Source organism: Corvus hawaiiensis, chromosome 21, assembly GCF_020740725.1.
Source record: "Corvus hawaiiensis isolate bCorHaw1 chromosome 21, bCorHaw1.pri.cur, whole genome shotgun sequence".
NCBI classification, from domain to species: Eukaryota; Metazoa; Chordata; class Aves; order Passeriformes; family Corvidae; genus Corvus; species Corvus hawaiiensis.
In genome coordinates, this window is record NC_063233.1 from 4,741,157 (window position 1) to 4,764,116 (window position 22,960).

A 22,960-nucleotide genomic window follows, 5' to 3' on the forward strand; every position below is an offset into this window, starting at 1 on the left:
AAGCTGCATGTCTCCAGAAGTGAGAAAAGGCAAGACATAACATAGATATGTCTAGCATCACACTGCTGAGGTCACAGATACAGAAATGGTTTGTCAAGAATGGAGGCCAAGCTATGAAAATTAAACCCCCAAACTCTGCTGAACATGCCCAGGTGGAGTGTTCCACAAGGAAAGGGTTCTATATCAAGATACCTGTTTAGCTTGATTTGTAGCAACAGTTGCCAAAACTTGATGGACCGCCTGGGCTGCAGAGTGAGGCACAGATGATCTTAAAAAGAAGAATTAAACAATGATATGAATAACTAGTCTGAAAGAGGATTTCCTCTCCTCTCAAAAAGCGCAGCTTCCAGAAGCCTTGAACAACAGCCGCTATTAAAGATTCCACACACAACTCCAAAGGAACAAATCTGATTAGAGAATAAACCTCTTAAATGAATCAGCCACATTTAACAAAGGAAGTCTGTAAATGTGTTTAAACCTCTAGACTTAAACGATCAAGTCTTCTCTAGACACTCCTGTCTCTGAAGAGAGTCAGGGCTTTCTATTTTACAGGGAGCTGATGAAAAATCAGCAGGTAAGGGGATTACAATTTTATGCCTAGTGGATAACAAATTTAAGCAGCTTCCTTTATAATGTGGAGTCCAGACATGTACATGCAATGCTTAGAAATGCTGAGTAAGGAGACAAAGTTGGGAGGGGGTGGAGGGAGCATTTCCTGTCTTTGAAATGTACTATAAACATTGACAAAGTCATGGCACGAACTATGATAAAATTAACCTGTATTCTACATTATAGGTTTGGTATTTTTGACCATGAAATAAAAACCCCCAGACAACTGCTGCAGAATGGCAGCATCTCATGGGGTGCAGCATCTGCCCTTGGCACTGTGGGGCATTAACACACCAAATCACTGCCACTTGGGAACAGCCAACCAGTTTTAGCATCTCCTCAAGTCTGTGGCCCACCAGGTTGAGAAGCTTCACTGGACAATACCAGAAGATTTCAGAAGCTTAAATTCAACCGTGATTGCATTCTCCTGGTGGCAAAGCCCAACTTTCTTACCCAGGCAGGTGCTCTCCATCTTGACAGAGACAGGAAGTTCCCTAAGGCAATAACAATCTCTGGCTGAGGCTGCAAATCCCAGACTGTGAGCAAATTTGGGCATCCAAAGTTGCCTGCCTCCTAAGCATAAGGATTCCCAAACTGCATTTACTGTTTGGCCAACTGCAGGCCAATTCACAGCAATTGTCTACCATATTCCAAAGGAAGAGGATACATACGTGCAACATTTTGCATGGCCATTTGATCTTGCATAAGGTTTTGTGCCTTAAACAGCTTTGCTTTACTAGAAAGTCCTTCCTTCTAGCAAGGAATATTCCCTCTCTACATTGCATGGCCTGGATCTGCCCTCTGCCCAAAGCAGAAGTACAGCAAACAATGAAAACTTCAAGATTAACACTGGAAAAAGTTGGTGTTGGGATGGTGCTGCTGTAGATTTCAAGTTTATACCGAACAAAGAAGAAAACAACGAAAAGTCTGTGAAATTCATGAGAGGGTGGGACTTGATCTCAACATCACTTGACAGTGCTGCGAAAATGCTGGGTTTGACTTCAGTTGTGGAGAAAGTTTTCAGTGAAAAAAAAAAAAACCCCTATGTATTAGTTGGTAGACTGGGACCACCAACACACCCAGTCACAGGCCATTGAACAACTGGTAACAACTGAAAAATCATTCCTGCTTAACAACCGAAGAGTGTGCTGTGGCAGCAAAAGGGAGCCAGGATGTCTGAAGTAGCAAAAACTGGTGAATTAACTTTGCTGGGTGAATGCTCTTCATTTTAGTGCTGAATCTGACTGGCAAGCATGGTTCATTTGGGTAGAATTTTTAGAAAGTACATTTTTATGAGGTCAGCTATAAAGTAAGGCACAAGAAAGCCTCCAAGATATCAAGCTAGCTGGTGCTCTATAAATTAGAGAGATCAATCAATACTGCCAGTCTAAAACTACTTGAAAGTAAGACAGGTCTTTAACTACAGTTCAAGTGAAAACCAATCTCATTACATATTGCTCACTCATAACCTTCTCCACGCACAGCCAGTACTTCCTACTTTTTTCATCATAGTTCTGATGAAACTGAGGGCAGAAAACTCTTCCTGGTCACAAGACTACTTTTAGCCAAAAAATTCCCACGTAGAGCTGTCCACAAATTTGACTTTCAAAAGATGTAGCAATTCCCCTCCCCATCCCCGTTTATCACTTTTAAGAAGAAATAAAATAGCAAAACGTGCACAATTGTTCCACAATTAAAATGCAAAAGAAACCATGAAGTAAATGTCAAGGTGAGCAGTTGAGTACCACTACTGTGAGACTGCTCCCTTTTTGAAAAGCTGCATCAAAGGAATTTCACCTTTTTTCTTTGACAGTGAAGAGTACACACAAATGTGTGAAAGCCAGTCGTGATGCAACAACAGCAGTTGTTCCAGGAGCTGCATGAACAGCTCACAGTTATATGGATAAAGCATTTCCAACTCCATATGAACTTATAATCAGAGGTACACGGTGAATTTATCCCTCTTCATGCAGTAAGCCCAACTTTGCACAAACTTTTCAGTAGTGCCCTTGCCTCCCCAGCCCAGAACTGGCCATGCACTGCCCTGGTCTTAAGCAACAGCAGGAACTTCACGAAAAGACAGTTTCAAGGTCATTACAACAACAGGGAAAAGGCCTAGTCCTAGGCTGGTGACAGAGCCTGGTGATAAGACAGAAATGTCTGGAATGAGCTGAGCCGGCTGTTGTCTGCAGGATGCAGAGTAGGGATGCCAAGTGTTAGAGCTAATTCACAAGAAATGGTAACAAATTCAAGGTTAAATGCCAGAAGTCAACATTCATAGTTTACTCATGAGGAAGAGCCTTGCAGCTTGGTAGTGTTCCAAAGTGACTGACCCCTAGTGACACCCAACCCTTCAGTCAAAATTCTGATGTCAAAACATTTGAGACAAGTTTCCAGAAAAGCAAGAGCACAGTTCTCCCTCCCTCGGGGTGAATCTGGGAACAGACAGAAGAGGCATAACTCCAGAGAAGGTTTTCTCTGCAAAGGATGACAAAGTAGAAGGAAAACATCTGGACAGCCTAAAGTCACAGACCACAGTCAGTGACAGAGAGCTTCACTTCCCTCACTGAAAGAGGTAGAACAGAGGGAGTGATTGGAGAGATACCAGGTCCAAATTTCGTATTAGCAGTAAAACCACTGAAGCCCAAAAGGAGAGGATGCACATAAATGCATTTCACAGACAAATGGAGAAGGAGGTTAATACTGGTCTCGTCATTTGCTCAGGACAAGACATTAGCAAACCCTTAAATGACCTGGAAAGAGCTTTCTTTCTTTAAATCCACAAACCCAATACTCTTCTGTAAATGCACTCACTTTAGGTCTTACACAGCCACACTCAGTAAAACACTGCTACTGCTCCCCACTGGCAGATGTACTCCAGTGCAAATGCTACCAAAGACCACCAGAAAGATGGGCAGCACTCACCCTATCACTGCAGAGACTGCTGGAGTCAATGCACCAGACTTGAGTTCTCGAACATTCACCACCTGAGGAACGTTCTTCAGAGTTGATTCAGTCAAGGAAGTGCTCACAGCTTTAAGGAACAGAAAAAAACAGAGGAAAAAAAAAAAGATGTAAAGACAAACTCCATATTAAGCATTTCATTTCATTCCATATGGCCTGAATAATTCCAAAAAGATCCAGCCAAGATTCTAGAACATATATAGTATACCTGGCCTGAAACATTTGGAACGTGAGACTTCATTAAGGACAAGAAAAGTGGGCAGCAATCTATATAGTTGGTACATTTTTTGTTGATTGCTGACCAAATGTAATTATTCTTATGAACTCTCTCTTACCTACATTGTAACATCTTCAGTTAACGGAAATGGGATTTTCTCAGGTATTTTGTACTGGCAGCTTACAGGAAAAAGGAAGACAAAAGGACACTGGATAGCTCAGAGGTGCAACAACTACAGATGTGCACCACATTTTGTTTGATGATCTCCTCCCTCTGAGAGCACTAAATCCCTGTGAAAGCCACATTCAGCTGTTCAGAGGTCACTTGGGCAATTAGCCATCCTTTTACCTGGGGACTGGTTAGCAGCCATCTGCCTCTGCAGAGCTGCAGCAGCAGCTGCTTGTGGTGCTGGAACAGTGACAGTGGGAGCAGGGGCCCCGTGTTTCACAGTCTTTGTTGCAAGCATGGTACTGTCTGCCCCTTGTGGGATGATTCTGTTTGAAGATGTAGGCACTAAAGAAACAAATTAACAAAAGTATTAGTTGACTGTTTCTCTACAAAACAGGGAGCCTTTGAAAGCCTTTGCTGAACTGCAGTTCCTCTAAGTACACAGCTTCCTTCTGACAGGACTGATGCGCAAGCCATTCAAACAATCAACACAATCTGTCCCTGGCAGTTTTGGTATATCCCAAGGAATTTACTAAGTCTCAATAGATGTCATTTCAGTGCATTAGAGGACTTTCAGCTTGCTGTTACAGACACTTCTGCTGACACCTTATTTTTCTCTCTGGCTGCAGAGATTAAAGAAACCTCTCTTGCACAAGGAAAACCGAGTGTATGCAAATGCAGTTCTTACTGAGACTTGCTGGGCTCAGAACTCCTAACCTTGGCCACATCAACCAAATGCAGTAGTACTCCAGTTTCTTAGTCTTTGGGCACTATTTTAGGTCACTGCAATCTGAAAGAACCAGGCTATCACAAAAACACAATCAGTGAGTCAAGGCGTTCTAGTGCTTTTAGCTCAAGCTCATGAGGTTACAAAGCCACTCTGTTACTGCTCCTGAGAACTTGGCAAAATCTGTATCCTGCAATCTCATTCCTCCAGGGCCTGAAGTACTGGCAATGGATACAGTGGTTAAAGCTACCCACAAGACCACAGTGAGAAGAGATACTGCAAACACTACTCACACAGAGTACCCAGGGAGAGGTGCTGTTTCCCAAAGGACGGAGGCTGAGCCATCAAGCCAGGCTGGATTGAGGGAGTTCGGACCACAGGAGCATGACGAGGGACTTGGACTGGGGCTGCCTCTTCTTCCTGATCCACTGCTTGTGAATCATCATTCTCCAGTGACTGGGAAACTGAGGATGTTGAGCTGACTTCATCCAAATCTTCATAATATCTCGTGGACAAGAAGGCAGATCGGGACAAACTTGCTGCAACATCAAAACCAAAATTCAGTATTAAGTTAGGGAACCATCCAGTGTAACAGCCATGACAAATGCACCCTATTTTAGGATGGTTGCCTGTTGGCTTGTTTTACTCCTGCATTGATAGGATTTGACTTCTTAACTGCCTGGAAAGGCAGCCTTCAACCAGACAGCAGCTAAAGGCAAGTCCTCCTGAGAGCAGATGGGGGAACAGGAAAGGAGAAGTAGGGGTTGAGAACTCAAAAGCTAATTTCAGGTCTCAGTCCCACAGCAGGTAAGTAACCCTCCTGGAAAGCATTTCAGACTTCTATGGTCACTAAAGGTTTACCTGGAGCTGTAGACCTAATTGGTGGAGTTTTCCTCTTGGCTAGAAAATTTCTCAACTGTGCCTGCTTCACTGGGGATAACTTAGCTGGAAAACAGAAGAGAGTTATTAGTCTATAATCAAACTGCAAATCAAAAAAAGGTAATTCACATTTACGGTGTGAATGCCAGGACAAAAGAATAAATTACCAGGTACTTTGGGCAGAGGTTTGGCCTGTGATTTCAAAGTAGTTTTCATCAAATCGTTGCGCAGGCTTTCAAGGTCACTGTCAAAACTGGGACAAGGCAGAGCAGTGAAAAAACATCATCAGCAGAAAGAAACCAACCAAAGCAGGAACAAAATCGGGCCAAAGTAGCCACTAGAACCATTGGCATATCTGGAAGAGCAATTGGCTCTTCTAGATACTGTGTGATGGATCTTTTAACTATTTTGGAAACTTCAAGGGCCATTCACTTCTTCCTCTGAAGTCAAGACAGACAACCAGTAGTATCTCAGCCTGGAGGCTCTATTATCCCATTTAATATAAACCCTTTAACTTTTAGGGGAAATTTTGGCTAAGCATCAAACAGCGTCCCCCAGAACACAACCAATGAGCTTCTGTATTACCTGGGCACAGTTTAGTATAATTTTTAGGACATCCTGTCTTCCCATAGCATGACCACAAAACATCATTCTCTGGAGGATGCACCCTCGTACATTGCTGGGGGCAAGAGGGAAGGAGGAATTCATGTTTCACATACCTCTGAGCACTGTTTGGAGATGTATCACTGGGAACACTCCACTGAGATGTCTGGTTGTAGAGGCGGAGCTGCTGCAGGCTGTTCACCAGGTGGTTCAGTCTCTTCCTCTGCTGGTTGATAATTTCCCGGTTGTTTGCCAGGGCGTTGAACAAAGTCTCTCGCTCAGGGACTATCAGACGCCTGCAGAGATCAGATCAAGAGACAGGGATAAGGACCATTCTGTGCATCTGGGTCACAGGCAGGCAAGCAAACACCAGTGGTTTAGTGGTTCTGGCTACTGAAACTTGAGGAGGTCAAACATGGTATGGTTTGAACACCAAAGCAGTTCAGTTCATCTCAAATACATACTTCTCCTTTGAATATGCTGCCAGTTTATTCATTTAGCTCATTTGCTTCAAGATGTTTTATCTGTTAGGGAGGTTTCATTAGCTGCCATCAATGAATTTCTACAAAGCTTACGGTTTTTTTCTATAAGCACTATTTGCACTGTACACAGAGACACAACAAGCTTGTAACTTGTATGAAGCCAGAGGGTTTGAACCTATGGCTCCCATTAGGTGTCTGAGCCAAGAGTTACTCCCAGACCCCTCAAAAAGGATTGTACTGTTAAACAGGAAAAGGTCTCTGTTGATTACAGACTAATTCCCAATTCACTGATGTGTTCTTTGCAGTAGTTCTGTACTCCAGTTTCAATTACTTACTTCTGCTTTCTCTTCTGTTCCAGGTGCCGATCCCACTCCAAATCCAGAACGTCATTCACGTCCTGAACAGCAAACTTCACGTACTGGTGCAAGCGCCGGATTTCCTGCCATGCAAAATAAAGTGAGTTTTTAATTCGCTTCAGAAATCTCAGTTTCAGTTGAAGAAGATGAAGAATCTTTGGGCTCATTCAGTCCAAGCCATAGAGCACTTGCCCGTATTTCTGCCTGGAAAGTTTTACCAGCACAACAGAACCCAACATGGTGAAAATTTACGTAACAATCAATGGGGTACACACAGGCTTTGGCCTGGACTTTTTACCTCAACTCTCAACTAAAAATAATACTGTCCATAATATTTGCAAAACACTGCCTGGTCTTTACAAAAAGGATTTTACAAACATCAGGCATTATACAAAACAATCCTTATTTCAAATGCCACTTCCAGAACATGAGTCATTTGCTCCCATCTTACAACATTGAAACTTATAACAATTATAAGTGATCAAAGCTTTGCAGGCTACTCACACGACTCTAGAATATTAGCATTCACAGACTGTGATTCATGGAAGCACTCACGAATGATCACACCTCCCACATTAAGGCAAGGAATGAATTTGACTTTTATAGGTAGGAAAATAAATTAAAAGCAAGGACAGAGAATAAAGTGACTTATCCATGACCACACAGTTGCACAACTGCAGCAGCTAAGCCAGCAAGCCCTGCTCCCTAAACAAACCCAGAGCTCAGTCCCATTCCTGTGATCCCTCCTGCCTGGCATGGCTTGAACTCCATGGCATGGCATGGCTTGAACTCCAACCTTGTAAAACAGAAATGCAAACTGCAGTTGGTTTCAGCTCATCTCAACACAATGTTCACCTAAATACAATAAAGCAGCCAAGTAACACAGCTTGGGAAGAATTCCACTGCAAATGCTTTCAAGATACAGCATAAAATTCTAGAGACATCCCCAACCTGAAAGCAAATCCAGTCCTGCTGTGGGCTTAGTGCTAAACACTGCCAAGCCCAGGTTTCCTCTCTCCAGCACCTATATAGCAACAACTCTCTGGATACCAAAACTATACAGCTGCACATCAGAAAAGTCTCAGGGTCTTGAAAACTTCATTGAAAACTAAGACACGAAGCTGACTAAGGGAGCTTTTCTCACCCAAGAGAATGGGGATGATGGACACTGAGAAAAATTTAAGAGTCAAGACAGAGCTTTCTCAAAGCAAACTTTCACAAAGTTGAACCAAAAGTTCTCTCCTTTCATTCCAATCCACTTCCACTTCTCTCCCACTGTGTTATTCTTTCCTCATGGTCCTTCCTCTATGCAGTGAAACACATACTTCAAGATTATCATCTCTCTGAAGTCACAAGCATAAGCTTTAAATGTCACAGAGACATGCTGGACATCAAAGCAGGCATGCAATTAAGACTGTGAATCAATCAACAGAATCCAGGTGAAGATTAGAGATCAGACCTAAAAGAAATTACTTTGTGTCAGCTGAGTTCTAATAACTGCATGCATGGTCTTGATACCTACTGCCACCAAGATGACATCTAATTATGCCTTCAGCCTGCCAGTCAAACCTCCTGAGGGGAACTTATCCGTGTATAAAAGATCAAGTATCATTTGTAAGGGCACATTTACTCTATTTTGCTTAGGGTTAAACAGCCCTCACCACCAGAGCTGTAATAAAAAGTGCTTCACCCCTACTTTCTTTCTTTCTTGTCTTTGAAAGCCTCCTTATGTACTGCAGGTTATTTTCCTTTGTGTCCCAGCTTTTAAAATATCATTAAGCTTTATGCTCCACCATCCATGAAATTAACCACACAATTCTGTAAGTCATAATAAATCATCAAATTGTTCCATAAGGCACTTGCTGAAGATAAAAATAATTCCAAGAACTCTTCTATAAAGTGTAGAAGAAAACCCCAACATTCTTTGAACTGAAATCCCTGAGCAAACACTACAGGCTGAGAAGGAACAGGATGTCAAGAGGCACATTCTAAGATTAGAATAGACTTGGATCACAGGTGAACTACATCCCTTCAGAAGGAGTTTTGAATCATCACTGCAAACGGCAACAACAGAGAGGAGCTTCAGGAGAGGATTTTCAGCACCTCTTGCAAACCCATGGAAAACAAAGCTCACCACACATTTACTGGACTATACTGAAACAGCAAATACTTAGGGCAGAACAACAATGCTGGGCACTTGCACATGCAAGCCTATGTTTTATTTTATTTAAAACTCTCTATCAGAAGCTGGCTGACATGATTCATACCTGAAGCTGTGCTTCACTCTTGGGATCCAAAGGTTTCTTATAGAGCAAGTGTAAATACCCCAAGCTACGATTCTGTTCGTTCTGTTCTTTAGCCTCTTCTACCCCTGCAAATCCCTCCAGCAAGGTTGTCTTCAGAATACTGATATCTCCATGAAGTGACTGCAAAGAGAAATAGAACAGATGGGACAAGGTTCAAAGTAACATTTTCCATTGCCATCCCTAGCACAAGGGCTTCTGCAAGCATGTGCCTGAAAGCACACAGGCAAATGCCACCCCAGCATTCAGGCAGCAGAGTCCAGTGGTCCATCTATAGTTCAGCTGTAGAAGGTTAAGGAGGAACATCAGGTGAGGAAGAGTCACTGCTGGTTCACAGAAGATATTCTGCTCACCTCTGTTGTCTCTTTAATTTCCAAGAGGAAGGTGTGAAGATCATCTGACTCAGTTCGCAACATCTTCATTTCCTCTGGAGTTCCAACTTGGAAACAGGCTTTGGAAGTCCGGGCCTTCAGCTCCTCCATCTCCTTTTGAAAATGTGCAATCTGCAAAGTCAAGCCAAAGAAAGGGCAGGCACTGAAAACACAGCAGGGTTTGGAACAAATGTCACAGCTCTTGGATCATGCCTCAGTTACACCATAAACACCAGTCACTTTGCAGCCAAAGCAGGAAATTCTTCTTGAACATTAACAGGAAAGAATACTCCATCTTCTCAGCACAGTGACTGAGGATGACTGAACAGGACACACAAATAGCAACTACAAACCAGGCTGATTATCTTAGGAAAAATTTCCATTCTCATTCCTAAACTACTTACAGACACCATCAGAACACAGCTGAACTGAAGTGTCTGTGTGGCATTATGAAGAAAACTGCTTGAAAATCTCACCTCCTCCCTGATTCCTGCTATGACAGGGTCTGACTCCTTCCACTGGTGGGTCTGTTTCTCTAAAGCTGTGCTGGGGAGTGCTGATTTGCCCTGGGGAGAAAAACAAAAAAAAAGACAAAGCCAAAATCAATATGAATGATCTATCCATTGCAACAGGGAACTTAAAATATCAAATAAGGCCTGATGTTAGAAAGTCCATTCAGACACTGATTATAACAACATAGGGCAAAACACAGCTCTCTAAAGACATGCAGAGAACGTTGGTTTAGAACCACAGATTTGCTACTATTTCAAAGTCAAAAGTTAGCTAATTCTTTGACCTAAGAACACTAGTTCAGTCCAAGGAATTCTAAGCAAATTGTGGGCCATGCACAATATTCATCCTCCAAAGAACCCAGTCAAGTCCTGTTACCTGAGCAGAGCTTGGCTTTGCTGCTGAGGGGGTGATTTTGGGTGTCTTCTGTACCAACGAAGCTGAAGGAGCATTTTGAGCAGGACGTGCCACTGGAATTTAGTAAGAACAACAGTAATTTATGAAGTCATACAAAGCTTGAAAAACAGGCTGGGATCAGAAACAATCACCACTATCAAATCATAGCAGTAGTGCTATGGGCCTCAATACAAGAACACACCTTCCTCAGATGCCTTTTCACTTCCATCCAACTTCTCTGTGACTACTTTGAACTCTAGTCAATGCAGATGGAAGGTAAGGCACTGATTTGTGTGACTGCCCAGAAACATTCATTATCAGAGCACTGAAAATGCCAGAACTTCTGGGGGAACTTAAGCAGCTGAATATAATTATTTCACATATGGTTCTCTGAGGAATAAAGAGCACAAATGGAAAATTGCTCAGTTTGAAGAGTAAGTGATTCACATCACGATGGTGTGCCAATCAGGAGGGCTTCTACAGCAGGAAAAGCAAGAAAGAAGCCAAATGAAGCTCACTGTGTCCTACAACTTTTAGAACATTTTTTATAATGCATTATTCCCAACAATCAGGATCAGACTCCTACCTGTGGCAGGCACAGGAGATGAAGTCTTCAGTGGTGTGGTAGGAGGGGCTGTGATGGGCGTGGACTGGCTCAGAGAACCTCCAGGAGCAGTTTTGGAACTGGTTGAGAAGGAAAACATCGTGGAAGTGCATTGACCACTGCTGCTCGTGGGAGAAGAGGTGTCTACAGCACTGAACCTGCAACAGAATGAATAAAAGAATGACTGAATGAATAAATGAATGAGCATCCCCTGGGATCAGCAACAACTCAAGCTCCAGATACAAAAATCACGAGTGTAGCTTCTGGAGATAGTGGGAAGGAGCCATTCAGGATAATTTCCGAATACATGAAACCATGAAGACTTCCATCTTAGATCCAGCCAGGAGCAAAAGGTAAGTGCCAGCAAAAAGTACTACCCTGCTTCAAATGCACCTCATCATTTTGTTCCAACTACAGCAAATCTGAGCTGCCCCTCAGTGTCATCCTCAGAGTAAGGCTCAAACAGAAATTCTGCAAGAAAATATGAATTTCTATTCATTTGCAAACTCAGCTCCTCGAGGCAGCCAATTTAAATATTCAGCCAATTCACTGGCGTATCATTTGCTTTATACACAAAATATAAAAAGCCCTAAGAGCTCCCATCAGATCCTGGTGTAGTAAAGATTTTTCTAATTAAAAAATAATCATGTGAACCATCAGAAATTTCTTATGATGCATTTACATGAAAGTTCGTCTCCTTCAAAGGGAGCTCCAATTACCACAGCTCTGTGTTTTAAACCACTTTTTCTAAAAATAGAGAGCAAGTCTCAGGAGTTGGAGGGAAGAGTGAGTACATGACATCTGAAAACACTCACTCAAACCCATTTTGCATAGTTTCTAATCAATATTAGTTTTTTTCAGTTGGTGCAAACAAGCTTTGAAGATTCCAGATCCTGTGCTCAGTGAGCAAGTGTCCATTTAAGAACAGAACCAAAAGGTCTGGCACCTTCTCTGCTGAACACAGAGTGGCAAAGCAATCCATCAGCTGTGGCTCCAGCTTCCTCCCAAGCTGGGGGTAAGGAACGCTCAACAGAGAAACTTGTGCTGTCATCACCCCACTAAACCAGTCCCAGATGGAAGGGATTTCCCAGCAGTCTTTAGCCATGATTTGCATCAAACCAAAGCAAAGAATCATCGTTTGATGCCTATGAAACAAAGATTAAAAAAACCCCTAACTCTCTGGCAACTTATCAGTCTAAATTTTTGGCATTGTCCCTTGACTAGTACCATGCCCATGAACACAACCTCTGGCACGGGAAGCACTGAGGGTCTTCCCAGCCAAGACAGTCTTGGATAAAGAGGGGTTTCCTCAGTGCTTTCCCGGGAACATGGGGAACAGTTGTCAGGGCAAAAAGCCAGAGACCATCTTCAGAACTACCATACATTATCCACGCCTGCAGCAATTTCACAAGTATCCAGCCCCTGCATTCACTACTGAATCTATTTACTTCTCACTGAGGTTCACTTTGACTGAAGAAGCTGAAGGTGCAAAAGATGACTTCTGTGCAGCAGGTGCTGTGGAGAGCGATGGCCCAGACGAGCTGTCTGCAGCTGGTTTAAAGTTCATGGACCCAAAAGGAAAGGAGGTGGCAGTAGCTGTTGTGGTGCCTACAGAAGCAGGAGTCATGGATGCCTTGGAAGAAGCAGAGGAGAAGGAGAATGTTGCTGCTCCAGTCAGAGCAGGAGTCTGGGCTTGCTTGGAGGCATCGGTGGCAAAGGAATACGGTGGAGGATCACTGCCCGTGGAGCCAGGAGTCTTCGCAGCTGAAGGCATGAAGGAAAAAAGAGCTGCTCCACTCCCTGCTGGAGGCTGACTTGAGGTGGGCACAGTGGGAGCAACACCTGGCACTGTGTCAGGCTTTAGAGAAGTTGGAGGAGTGGTTGGACTTGTGGCAGTACTTCCTGCAGAAAGACAAATGGGAAAGGAGGACGCTCATTTGGCTGCACTGACTAATGGCAGAAGGTATTGCAAGGCCAAATCTAGTTGATGGGGACAGCTCAGCACTGCTTCTCTCACTGGACAGTGAGGAAGAGAGATGGCAGAGCTGGGCTTGCAGTCCCCAAACCCAGCAAGTGATACAGAAACTGTACAAAGTCATGATCACTACAACAATCTGTCCAGGTTAATGTTGTCAGCAGTTTCCTGTGAAAGGGCTTCACCTTCCTCCATTGATTTTGATGGGGTTCCTGCCATCTCAAATAAAATAGGCAGTTGGCACACAAGTTAGCCAGCACTGCAGGGAAGCAGGCTGCCAAACAACAGCATTCTGGCTGGGGAAGGAGAAGCAAATTTGGGCGCAGGGAAGAAAATGGTGCATTTGCAATTATTCCTACATGCATGAAAACAAGCAAAATAATCATCTTACCTGCCTACATCACACAATACAGGGCAACACATCTATAACTCAAACAAAACTACTCCTCTTCACCTGCTAACACAATTTTCACAGTGCTGAGGAAAGCCTTAAATAGGATTTTGTTTAAATAGGATTTTGCTGCAGCCAAACACCTTAGTTCATATCATGACCTCCTGTGGCAAAACTATGGAGGAAAACCATCACCTCTCTGAAGTGTGCAGGCCATGCTCAAAGCTGGGCAAAGAGCCTCCCAAAACTGCTTTGGCCCTATTCTCCAAAGGCTGATTGCACAGGAAAGTCTAAATGCACAGCCTGCAAAGTGCTTGAGATCTCACAAACAAACAGGTTTAAAGACTGGACTCAATGATCTTAGAGGTCTTTTCCAAACTAAATGATTCTGTGATTTCATGCACAGGACTAGATAATTTCACACTGATGCACAAAAGACAGAGAACAGTCTTGGGAGCTCAAAACACCCAAGAACTGCCCTCCACTATCATTATAAAGAAAAAATATGTTTTCTGTGACACGTGTGTCTGACTACTGAACTGGCAGATCAGTATGACAAAGATCCAAGTGTTCCCTAACCCACTGGAGCACTTACCTGTTGACTTTGGAACTCTCTCCCCCACCAGCTGCAGAGGCTCTGGGGTCACAATAAGTGACCTGACCCCTGGGTTTTGGTTGATCATGTAAAACGGGCAGAGCACACCATCCGTAGAGAGCAGGATCAGAACTGGAGCTGGAGCAAGGATCTTCTCATCACCTGCCAGAGACCACACATATAAGTCCTGCAGTCAAAGCTTCCTATTCTGTTCCTGCTGGAATTGCCACCTTCATGTGACTTTCTTCACACAACATTTCTTTCATTTCTCCCTTCTTGCTTTCATTTGCATCTTTGTTCCCTTGCATCCTTGTCAATGCTCAGCTCTCTTTCTCTTGCCTTTTGCATTCCTTTCCGTTCCTGACTTCATGTTTCATAAAAGGGTTATTTTGACAATTGAATGTCATCTCCTGAATGACAAAGCCCAACTTTCACCTGTGAATTCCTGTGCCAAGCTTTTTCAGATTTTTGAAGTGGTCCTTTTTCCTCACTGATACTCTGCTCCCTCCTTCAATTCCTTTCAGCAATCCCCACATTCCACTGGGCCCTGCCACCTCATTAACATTCATATGCATAAACTACAAAACGGAATTGCTACATAGGAAGCTTTTTAACTTTAAAGAAAGCCAACATCAAACAAATATTCTTGTGATCTGAACCATAGATATAAAGTACTTGTGTTTTATGCAGCTGCTTTGTGAGTCTGCTTCAGTACAAAAATTCTCAGCACAGTTAAAGGCCCCAGAACACTCTCCGTATTTCTAAAAACATTCTGTCAAGGTTTAACTGTGCTTAATTAAACAAAAAACCCCAACCCAACACATCTAGAGTGCAGGAAAAATCTGCTATAATCATGGTGCTTTGTTTGTCAGGCAGTGCAGTGGATGGCCATGTTTCTTTATTATTGGTTCTTCAGGAAGAGCATGCTAGGGAAGGGCAGTTTCCACATGGGAACAAGCTCCAGGACAAAAGAGGTTTCTCTGCAACCTACACTTGCTGTGAACTGCAAAGCCAATTAATGTGCAGCCAAACTCGTGTCAGAACACAGACAAAGTGTTAGCAAAAAGCTTCTCCAAAAAACCTTTCTAAAAACTCTGAGGCAGCACAACACAGGCTTAAAAAAATCTGTCCTGACAGATTTCTTAATCCAGTAACTGTATAGATTAACAGAGAAAAGGCTTCAAATTCAATTTGGCATTCAAGTACAAAGTTTGACCTCAATTCCCTACTGTAGGTTTTCTTTCAGGTGAAGTTCTCAGTTAACTGGCACCCTCCTGTGCCCCTAAGGAACTCCTGACTGCAGTACCTTCCACCCTGCCTGAAGGCATCTCTATTTCAATCTGTCTCTGGGCTTCAAGGAAGAATTCATAGAATTCACTAAGATACAACACAATAGCTCAGATGTAGCTTCAGACTTTGACAAGGTACTTTGAAGAGCCTTCAGGCAGCACAGAAGGTACAGCAATAATGCAGCTGAGTAGATGTAGAGCACAGCAGGGTTTAGGCAGTAAAGACCCTGTGCTTTAATGCAGAATGAAAACCTACACATTCACCTCAGCGATCTTTGCTGTTTCTGGCTTTGAAACTAACCCACTTTTCCTTTAGATCCATGCAAATGTACTTGATATAAAACAGTTCTGCAAAAGGACGTAAGTGACAAGAATAAAGAACACCTCACAAGCAGCCTGAAATCCCCAGCGTTAGAACACGACTCCTTTAAACTCACTGTAATCTCAGTTCTGGGGAACACAGATGTAACTCAGGAGCTTTCTTTGCCATGTCTGTTGGTGTCATACCCCAGGATGCTGAAAGCTCCAGGAAAGAACTGTATTTAACACTTTGCCACTGAATCTTCACACACAAGTAAAGCCATGTGCTATGGGTTTGATATAAAAACAGCAGGAGGTGTGTTGGTCTCCCTTTCAGAATGATCTCCCAGAACTCTGGGCACAAGGCTGCCCCTCAAAAATATCAAATGTACTGAGATTTTTGGACTACTCCACAAGAAAGACTAACAAGACTTACTGATCATGATGGGCATGTTACTGGTGTAATCTACAGCAACACCAACGGGCAGAGTGTCATCACTTTTATCTGTCACAGGAAGTTCTGCTCTGCTGGAGTCCTCCAAAACCCACAATTCCCAGTTCTGCAAAAAGTAAAATTATTATTATATTGACTGCTCCTTTCCTGTGACCAGCCTTCTTCAGCACTCCAGCCTACAACAGCTGAAACACCAGCTAGAGAGTATCTACTTACATTTGTCAGATTAACAAATGCCAGAAAGATCAGGGTCCTTCACAGATTTGCGTGTGACTTCTCATGTATAACTGCACGTCAGGTCAGACATTTCTAATGCTTAACTTCAACTGATGACCTCACATCAATCACTTTGTTATAGTGAGTTTGACCAAATTTTGAGACTGCCAAGTGAATCATCATGAACAGACTTCCGGTACTTGGTTCACAACACACATCACTTGCTCATCTAAGAATTATCTTAAGATTCCATACAATTTAGAAGCTTGTTTAGTTTTGGGATGTCTTAAAAATTCATCATCTCATTATATTCCAGGTCTTATACAGGTTATACTTAGGGAAAGAAAATGTACATTTGCACAAATGCAACACAAAATATATTCCACAAATGGAATAAAAATATTACCTGATCTCCCTGCCTGGCAAGAATGCTGACTTCTGTGGAAGCTGCTGAAGCTGCCAGAACTAGATCCCTGTAGGCATGGACACAAACAGGTTAAAATTAACATGACAGTCCACTGCAAGGTCTACAAAAAGGAGGAACACAATCTATGGAAAAGCACTGACCATTCAGACATGCATATCAAGGGAAAGACCTTGCCATGACTCCTGCCACTCACCATTCCTCAACAAAATTGAGGAAGTAATGATGCTGTCTCTCAGTGCAGCTCGTGTAGCACGGCTCCATGAAATTCACAAACTTCTCTGGTCGCTTCTCTTCCTTTTTCTGTAAGATCAACATTGATAACTTATTTTCCCATGCAGAAACCAAGCCATCTCCCTTAAATCTGACAGCATCAGGGCACACCAACAATGTCATAACTTGATCTCAGCAGAGAACAGGTTACTCATGGATTTTCAGGTGGATCCTACTTCCTCCACTCAATCTCCCCAACCTCAAACCCACAATTTACAGCAGTACCAAACTCAGATTCTAAGTGGTGTCAGTGTCAATAAGAAAAGCAACTTGCCATTGTAATGAACAAGCAACAGACACTTGTGTCTTTGTGACTGCTGGCACTTACAGGCAATATGGCAATGACCACTTGTGGAGACATTTCCAGGGTCCCATCAGCCTCTGCATACACAATGCTAAAGACATATGTGCCAATCCAAAGTACATCCAAAACTGAAAGAGAAAGCAAATACCTCAGCCAGAAACACTTTATAATAGTACTTCCTTGTTGATTTTAACTGTGCACAGCACACAAAAGGAAATGACAAACAAATGGCAACTAACTCCTGAACTACCAAGCTTAAGAATCACAGAAAATCACACTGTAACTACATAACCAGTGCAATGTAGCTGCTATAACCAAAGACAACAGGGGGAAGAATGAATAAAACACTTTTAAAGAGAAAACAAGTTAAAAAGTAATAAAAAGATGTACCTTTAACGGGATTGTCCGAATCATAAAAGGGAGGACAAGGGATTACTTTCTTCTCCTGCAGATTCTGCAAATAAAACAACTCTTAAATACATAGAAAAGGCAACAAACAAGACAGCTGCAAGTTTTGCAGAAAGCCCAGAGAACTGGTTTAGAGCAACTCACCCATGTTTTAACACTCATCATGGGCCACTTTGAAATTTCGACTTTTCAGTGACCAGTGCAAACCCTAAACTAAATCAAATATTGGCCTAAGACACTTGAGTATTATTGAGTCACTTGGGCAGCATCACATGGCTCACACCATGTGCCACCTAACCAAATTCTGCAGTCTGTGATGCAAGAACCAACCAACCAAATGAAAAAAAAAAAAAAAAAAAAAACAAACAAAAAAAAAAAAACAAAAACAAAAAACAAAAACAAAAACAAAACAAAAAAAAAACAAACAAACAAAAAAACAAAAAAAAAACAAACCCAAACCATCATATTTTAAACTTCTGAAAAGACATAAGGCCTTAATACCACCAACACTTACAGGCAGATATTGCACCACGGTGCCATTTTGCCTCCCTGCAGCCAGTTGTTTTCCCTTTGGGCTCCAACACACTAGGCAAAAAAAAAAAAGAGGAGAATTTCATTAGCATTAAGGACCTGGAGAGTTACAAGACCCCACAAAAACAGGAGCAGTAAATTAAAATTGCTATTTTTTTCCACTGCAAAAAAATCATGAATCTGAGTCAAACAAGGAGTCATCCAGTCACAGAGAAAGCAAGACTACACAGCTCAAAAACCAACAGGTGATGATGCTTATTTGCATGTTTTCCTGGAAATGAGTCAAGCCTGAGACAGCGCAAACCACAGGTGGGCATAATTGATAACTCACAAGACTCAGCTGCTGCAATCAGCTGGGAAAGAGTTATTCCATTGCAACACATTTTCTGAGTCTCACCGAGTTTAAACCCTTCCTTTTTGTGAAGAATTTTAGGAGACCTCCTCCTGAGCCAAGCAGCCTGTGTTTATACACCTCTCAATCTGCATCTGTCCTTCAGTGCCCAACATTCTGAGTGCCCTCTAAGGCTGCCACTCACCACATGTGACAGCAGCAGAGGATGGGAGGGTGGCATAGACCTTCACAGAGTCTGTGACCTGCAGGACAGAGATGCTGCCATCGGACAGGCAGATGGCCACCATGGTGGGATTGGCAGGGTTCCACTTCAGGTCACTGACCATGGCTGTGCTTCCCGAGTCCTTGGCCAGTTTGTGACAAGCAAAAGCATGTTTCTGCTGCTTTGCCTTTTAGGAAAGACAAATACACAAGACAGTCAAAGCGGAGCACAAAACCAAACTCTCCTGAAGTCATAGTTCAAAGCAGTTTTAACCTGCCTATAAATTAATGACTGATAAAAACAAGCAGATTTTGAATTTACTGAACCCCTTTACAAGACAACCCTCATAGAGACAGAAGATCCCACTCCAGCTACACCTCTCCTCTGCTGTTATTTGGAAAAAAACCCCAAACCAAAGCCAATCCCACTTGGCACATGCTGTACCTGATTTAGGAATGTGCGGACATCAAAAAAGCTGATGAAGGACCTGATCTCGCTGGACATCATACAGACAGACAGGGTGAGATTGTCACAGCTCAGAGCCAGGTGCTGCACAGGAAACTTCATGGGAACCACAGTACTCTGAATATTCTCCTCTTAAAACACAAAAGGAAAGGAAGATAGAACAAAGGGGACAAATTTAAATAGCAAGATTTGTTCTTGTAAAACAATACAACAAATTTATGCAAAAATCCTCAGTCCCATTAACAGCACCTATCAAAGGTAACATGTAGAAAAACTGAATGAAAGCAAATCCCTTCATCTCTATCAATACAATCTTGAGAGTTGCCAAATTCCTAAGAAAAGAAAACGCCACTTTCCTTCCTCAGTAACCTGAGTAATAGCAAGTGGTAAGATTTTTGGCTTTATTGATGTATGCACAGAGTGGAACAGTTATTAAGGAGAATGAAAACCATTTTGCAGTCAGGTGGTGGAACAGTGGTTTCTTCCCCTCTCCTGGACAGTTGTTTAGTCAGAGTGGGTAACTCAGTGTGAGAACTCTGTCCCTCCACTCACACACATCCCTGACACATGCACAGGCTCAGAGCTCAAAGAATGGCTACCAACCCAGCAAAGAATGGCTACCAACTTTGTTCCTGCCTTCCCACACAAGAAACTGTGGCAATTCAGATGCCTGACAGAGAATGACAAAGGCTGTAATATGTATCAGAAGCCAAAAACTCCATGTCATAAATTCCATATAAACCTGTCACTGTCAAAACCATGAGATTTAAGTGTGTCTTACCAATTTTATTGGGATCTTCTCCCAGCTGTTTCTGCATGAGAAGATCCCTGGTGTGGAAGATCTGCAGGCTGGTCCCTCCACCAGCAAAGACCAGCCCATATTTGTTGGACACTGCGAGGAGGCTGGAACGCTCTTTGGGAAGATCATCAGGAGCATCAAAGATGCGAACCTTCTTCAGTGCTCTGAACTGAAAATCCTGTTTGAGACAGTTGGGAAGGAGCTGTTCACATGCTGCCCAAGAGGAACAGTTTACTTTGGCTTCTCTAAGACGGCAAGTGCAGAAGCCTCTCCATGAGAGCTGCAAATCCCTGCCACACACCCAGGCAGTCTCTGGCCACTCCATCACATTTTCTGTCTCATCTATGAAAGACTGAGATCACACCACATTTTTTTACCATTGGTTAAATCTCTCTTGTACCCAGTGCCTGTGTTCATAATATCTGCAGGAGCTAAATCTGCCTGGGACACCTGGCCTTCTCAGGAGCACACCAGAACCAGCCAAGGGACACAGAGGAAAAGAGAAGGGAATAAAGATAGAACAGCACTGAACAGATCTTGTTGCTACAAGGTACATTTGCTAACATACTTGATTATGCCAGTAACTCCAGTCAAGCACCTGAGTTATTCCCAAATTACTGCCACTAATAAGTACATTCCTGCAATCTGAGGAGGATGTAGGAACTCGGAAACTTCTGCAAAACAAACAGCCCAACTACCCTGTTTCTGAGACCAGAAAGCAGCTGCACAAAGACCACAATTGCACCACGAATCTGTTCCCCGGTGTCCCTTTTTACTCAGCCTCACAGTAACACTGAGTGACACAGGACAGGCTAGGCTGGCACCACACAGCAAGACTCCAGCTCACACTGCCCCACAGCCACACATGCTGCTCCCCAAACCAGGAGACTCCCAGCACAAGGCATGCTGACAGGAGGATTTAGAAACGCATCACTCTTCTTCCAAAACAAGGTTCCTACAACTCTCCCTCATCCCTGAAACTGCTCGAGGCCAGGCTGGATGAGGCTTGGAGCAATCTGGTCTGGTGGAAGGTGTCCCTGCTCGTGGCAGAGGTTGGAACGAGATGAGCTTTACGGTTCATTCAAACACAAACCATTCTGTGATTCCTTCCCCAGACATTAAACACCCCTCTATACCAAGGCCATGCCAGCCTTCCCTTTTCCACCCCACAGGCTTGTACCACACTATGCTGGAAAGTCCTCGAGTATTGGAAAGTTCTCAAGATTGCCCAGAAAGGGTGTGGAGTGTCCCTCCCTAGAGATATTCCAGACCCTTCTGGACACAATCCTGTGCCATATGCTCTGGGTCGACTCGGCCCGAGCAGGGAAGTTTGACCAGATGACCCACTGTGGTCCCTTCCAGCCTGACCCATCCTGGGATTCTGTTTCACTAACACTGCAAGGATGTCTGAAAAAGCCCCGCCACGACCCCCCCACTTTGTCAGCCCCACGGTCCCAACCAAGCCTCCCCCAGAACCCACCACTTCTCGCAGCCCAGGCCGAACCTTCTCCAAGCCCCGTTCCCCTCCGGCTCCAAGCCAAGGCCCCCCGGCCCGGGTTAAACAGCCTGTCAACCCTTCCCCCCCGGTGGGCTGCCCCTCACAGCCCCCGCTCTCCCCGTGCCTTACCTTCATCTCCCGCTCGGGGATCACGTCCATGTCGTCCCCCATGGCGGCCCCGCGGCCGCGGTCCCGCCGCCCGCGCCCCGCCGGGAGAGTCCCGCGCTGCTTCCGCTTCCGGCGGGGCCGCTCTGGCCGCGGCTCTCGGTGCTCCGGGTCCTCCCACCGGGTCCTCCCCCACAACAGCTGTGCTTAATAAACCCTTTTTGCACAGAGTCAGGTTGCAAAACATCTCTGAAGTCATCGAGTCCAACCTATGGCCGAACACCACCTTGTCACCCAGCCCAGAGCACTGACTGCCACGTCCAGTCGCTCCTTGAACACCTCCAGGGACGGTGACTCCTCCACCTCCCTGGGCAGCCCGTTCCAACGTCTAATCACTCTTTCTGTGAAGAAATTCCTCCCAGTCTCCAACCTGAACCTCCCCTGGCGCAGCTTAAGGCTGTGTGCTTTCACCCAGATTTCCCCACACGTTCTGAGGCGATGGAAGCCGCAGGACGCCCGTGCCCTGCTCCGTCCCGAGGGGACTCGGCCCGCTGGAGCAGCCCCGCAGGGACAGCCCCCGCTGGCCCCGGGGATGGGCTCTGGCTGTCCCTGCCAAGCCACGGTGGAGCCTGGCAGGCGGCTGCTCCGACCCGGCCACCAGCCCTTGGTGAGGGGCTTTGATGTTTTTCCCGTATCAGAGACGCAGTGTTGCTTCAGGTCTAAGGAATCACGGAAACTCCCGAATTGGAAGGGACGCTCAAGGATCATTAGATCCAACTCCTGGCCCTGCACGGACGCCCCAACAACCCCACCATGGCCCTGAGAGCACTGTCCAAACACTCCTGGAGCTCTGGCAGCCTTGCGGCCGTGCTCATTTCCTGGAGAGCCTGTTCAGTGCCCACCACCCTCTGGGGGAAGAATGTTTTCCTAATTCCAGCCTAACCCTCCCCTGACAGTTTTGTGCCTTTCCCTCAGGCAAAATCCTGCTCCCCTGGCATGGGCTGCAGTGGGAGCGCAGGGATGCTCTGGCTCAGCCCCTGTACAGCTCCAGTGGGGGGTGGCTGAGCTGGAAACACAGAAACGCTGTGAGCTGGAATAACCTTATTGTGCTCCAGGACCACACGAAAGCCGCATGTGGGGACTTGATCACACCAGGTCCTCGATTTCTTCACTTGCTCCTCAAGTTTTGA

General features: G+C 44.3%; 1 protein-coding gene across 2 annotated transcripts in view; it reads right to left on the bottom strand.

Annotated features, from left to right (window-relative positions):
- Positions 1 to 21,899, bottom strand: part of NUP214 (nucleoporin 214) — a 38,999-nt gene extending 17,100 nt beyond the window's left edge. For both annotated transcript variants that reach the window (XM_048325535.1, XM_048325534.1), the window contains exons 1-25: positions 21,795 to 21,899; positions 20,150 to 20,345; positions 19,348 to 19,499; positions 18,886 to 19,090; positions 18,333 to 18,403; positions 17,801 to 17,864; positions 17,435 to 17,538; positions 17,030 to 17,136; positions 16,816 to 16,882; positions 16,176 to 16,299; positions 14,151 to 14,312; positions 12,638 to 13,091; positions 11,172 to 11,347; positions 10,568 to 10,659; positions 10,156 to 10,245; positions 9,662 to 9,811; positions 9,273 to 9,431; positions 6,985 to 7,088; positions 6,284 to 6,463; positions 5,732 to 5,817; positions 5,547 to 5,630; positions 4,979 to 5,224; positions 4,139 to 4,303; positions 3,535 to 3,643; positions 193 to 268 (exon numbers count right to left, since the gene is read on the bottom strand). In XM_048325535.1, the coding sequence (XP_048181492.1) occupies positions 193 to 268; positions 3,535 to 3,643; positions 4,139 to 4,303; positions 4,979 to 5,224; positions 5,547 to 5,630; positions 5,732 to 5,817; positions 6,284 to 6,463; positions 6,985 to 7,088; positions 9,273 to 9,431; positions 9,662 to 9,811; positions 10,156 to 10,245; positions 10,568 to 10,659; positions 11,172 to 11,347; positions 12,638 to 13,091; positions 14,151 to 14,312; positions 16,176 to 16,299; positions 16,816 to 16,882; positions 17,030 to 17,136; positions 17,435 to 17,538; positions 17,801 to 17,864; positions 18,333 to 18,403; positions 18,886 to 19,090; positions 19,348 to 19,499; positions 20,150 to 20,345; positions 21,795 to 21,836 (3,465 nt within the window). In that variant the 5' untranslated portion in view covers positions 21,837 to 21,899. The remainder of the gene's footprint in view (positions 1 to 192; positions 269 to 3,534; positions 3,644 to 4,138; positions 4,304 to 4,978; positions 5,225 to 5,546; positions 5,631 to 5,731; positions 5,818 to 6,283; positions 6,464 to 6,984; positions 7,089 to 9,272; positions 9,432 to 9,661; positions 9,812 to 10,155; positions 10,246 to 10,567; positions 10,660 to 11,171; positions 11,348 to 12,637; positions 13,092 to 14,150; positions 14,313 to 16,175; positions 16,300 to 16,815; positions 16,883 to 17,029; positions 17,137 to 17,434; positions 17,539 to 17,800; positions 17,865 to 18,332; positions 18,404 to 18,885; positions 19,091 to 19,347; positions 19,500 to 20,149; positions 20,346 to 21,794) is intronic.
- Positions 21,900 to 22,960: the final 1,061 nt, after the last annotated feature.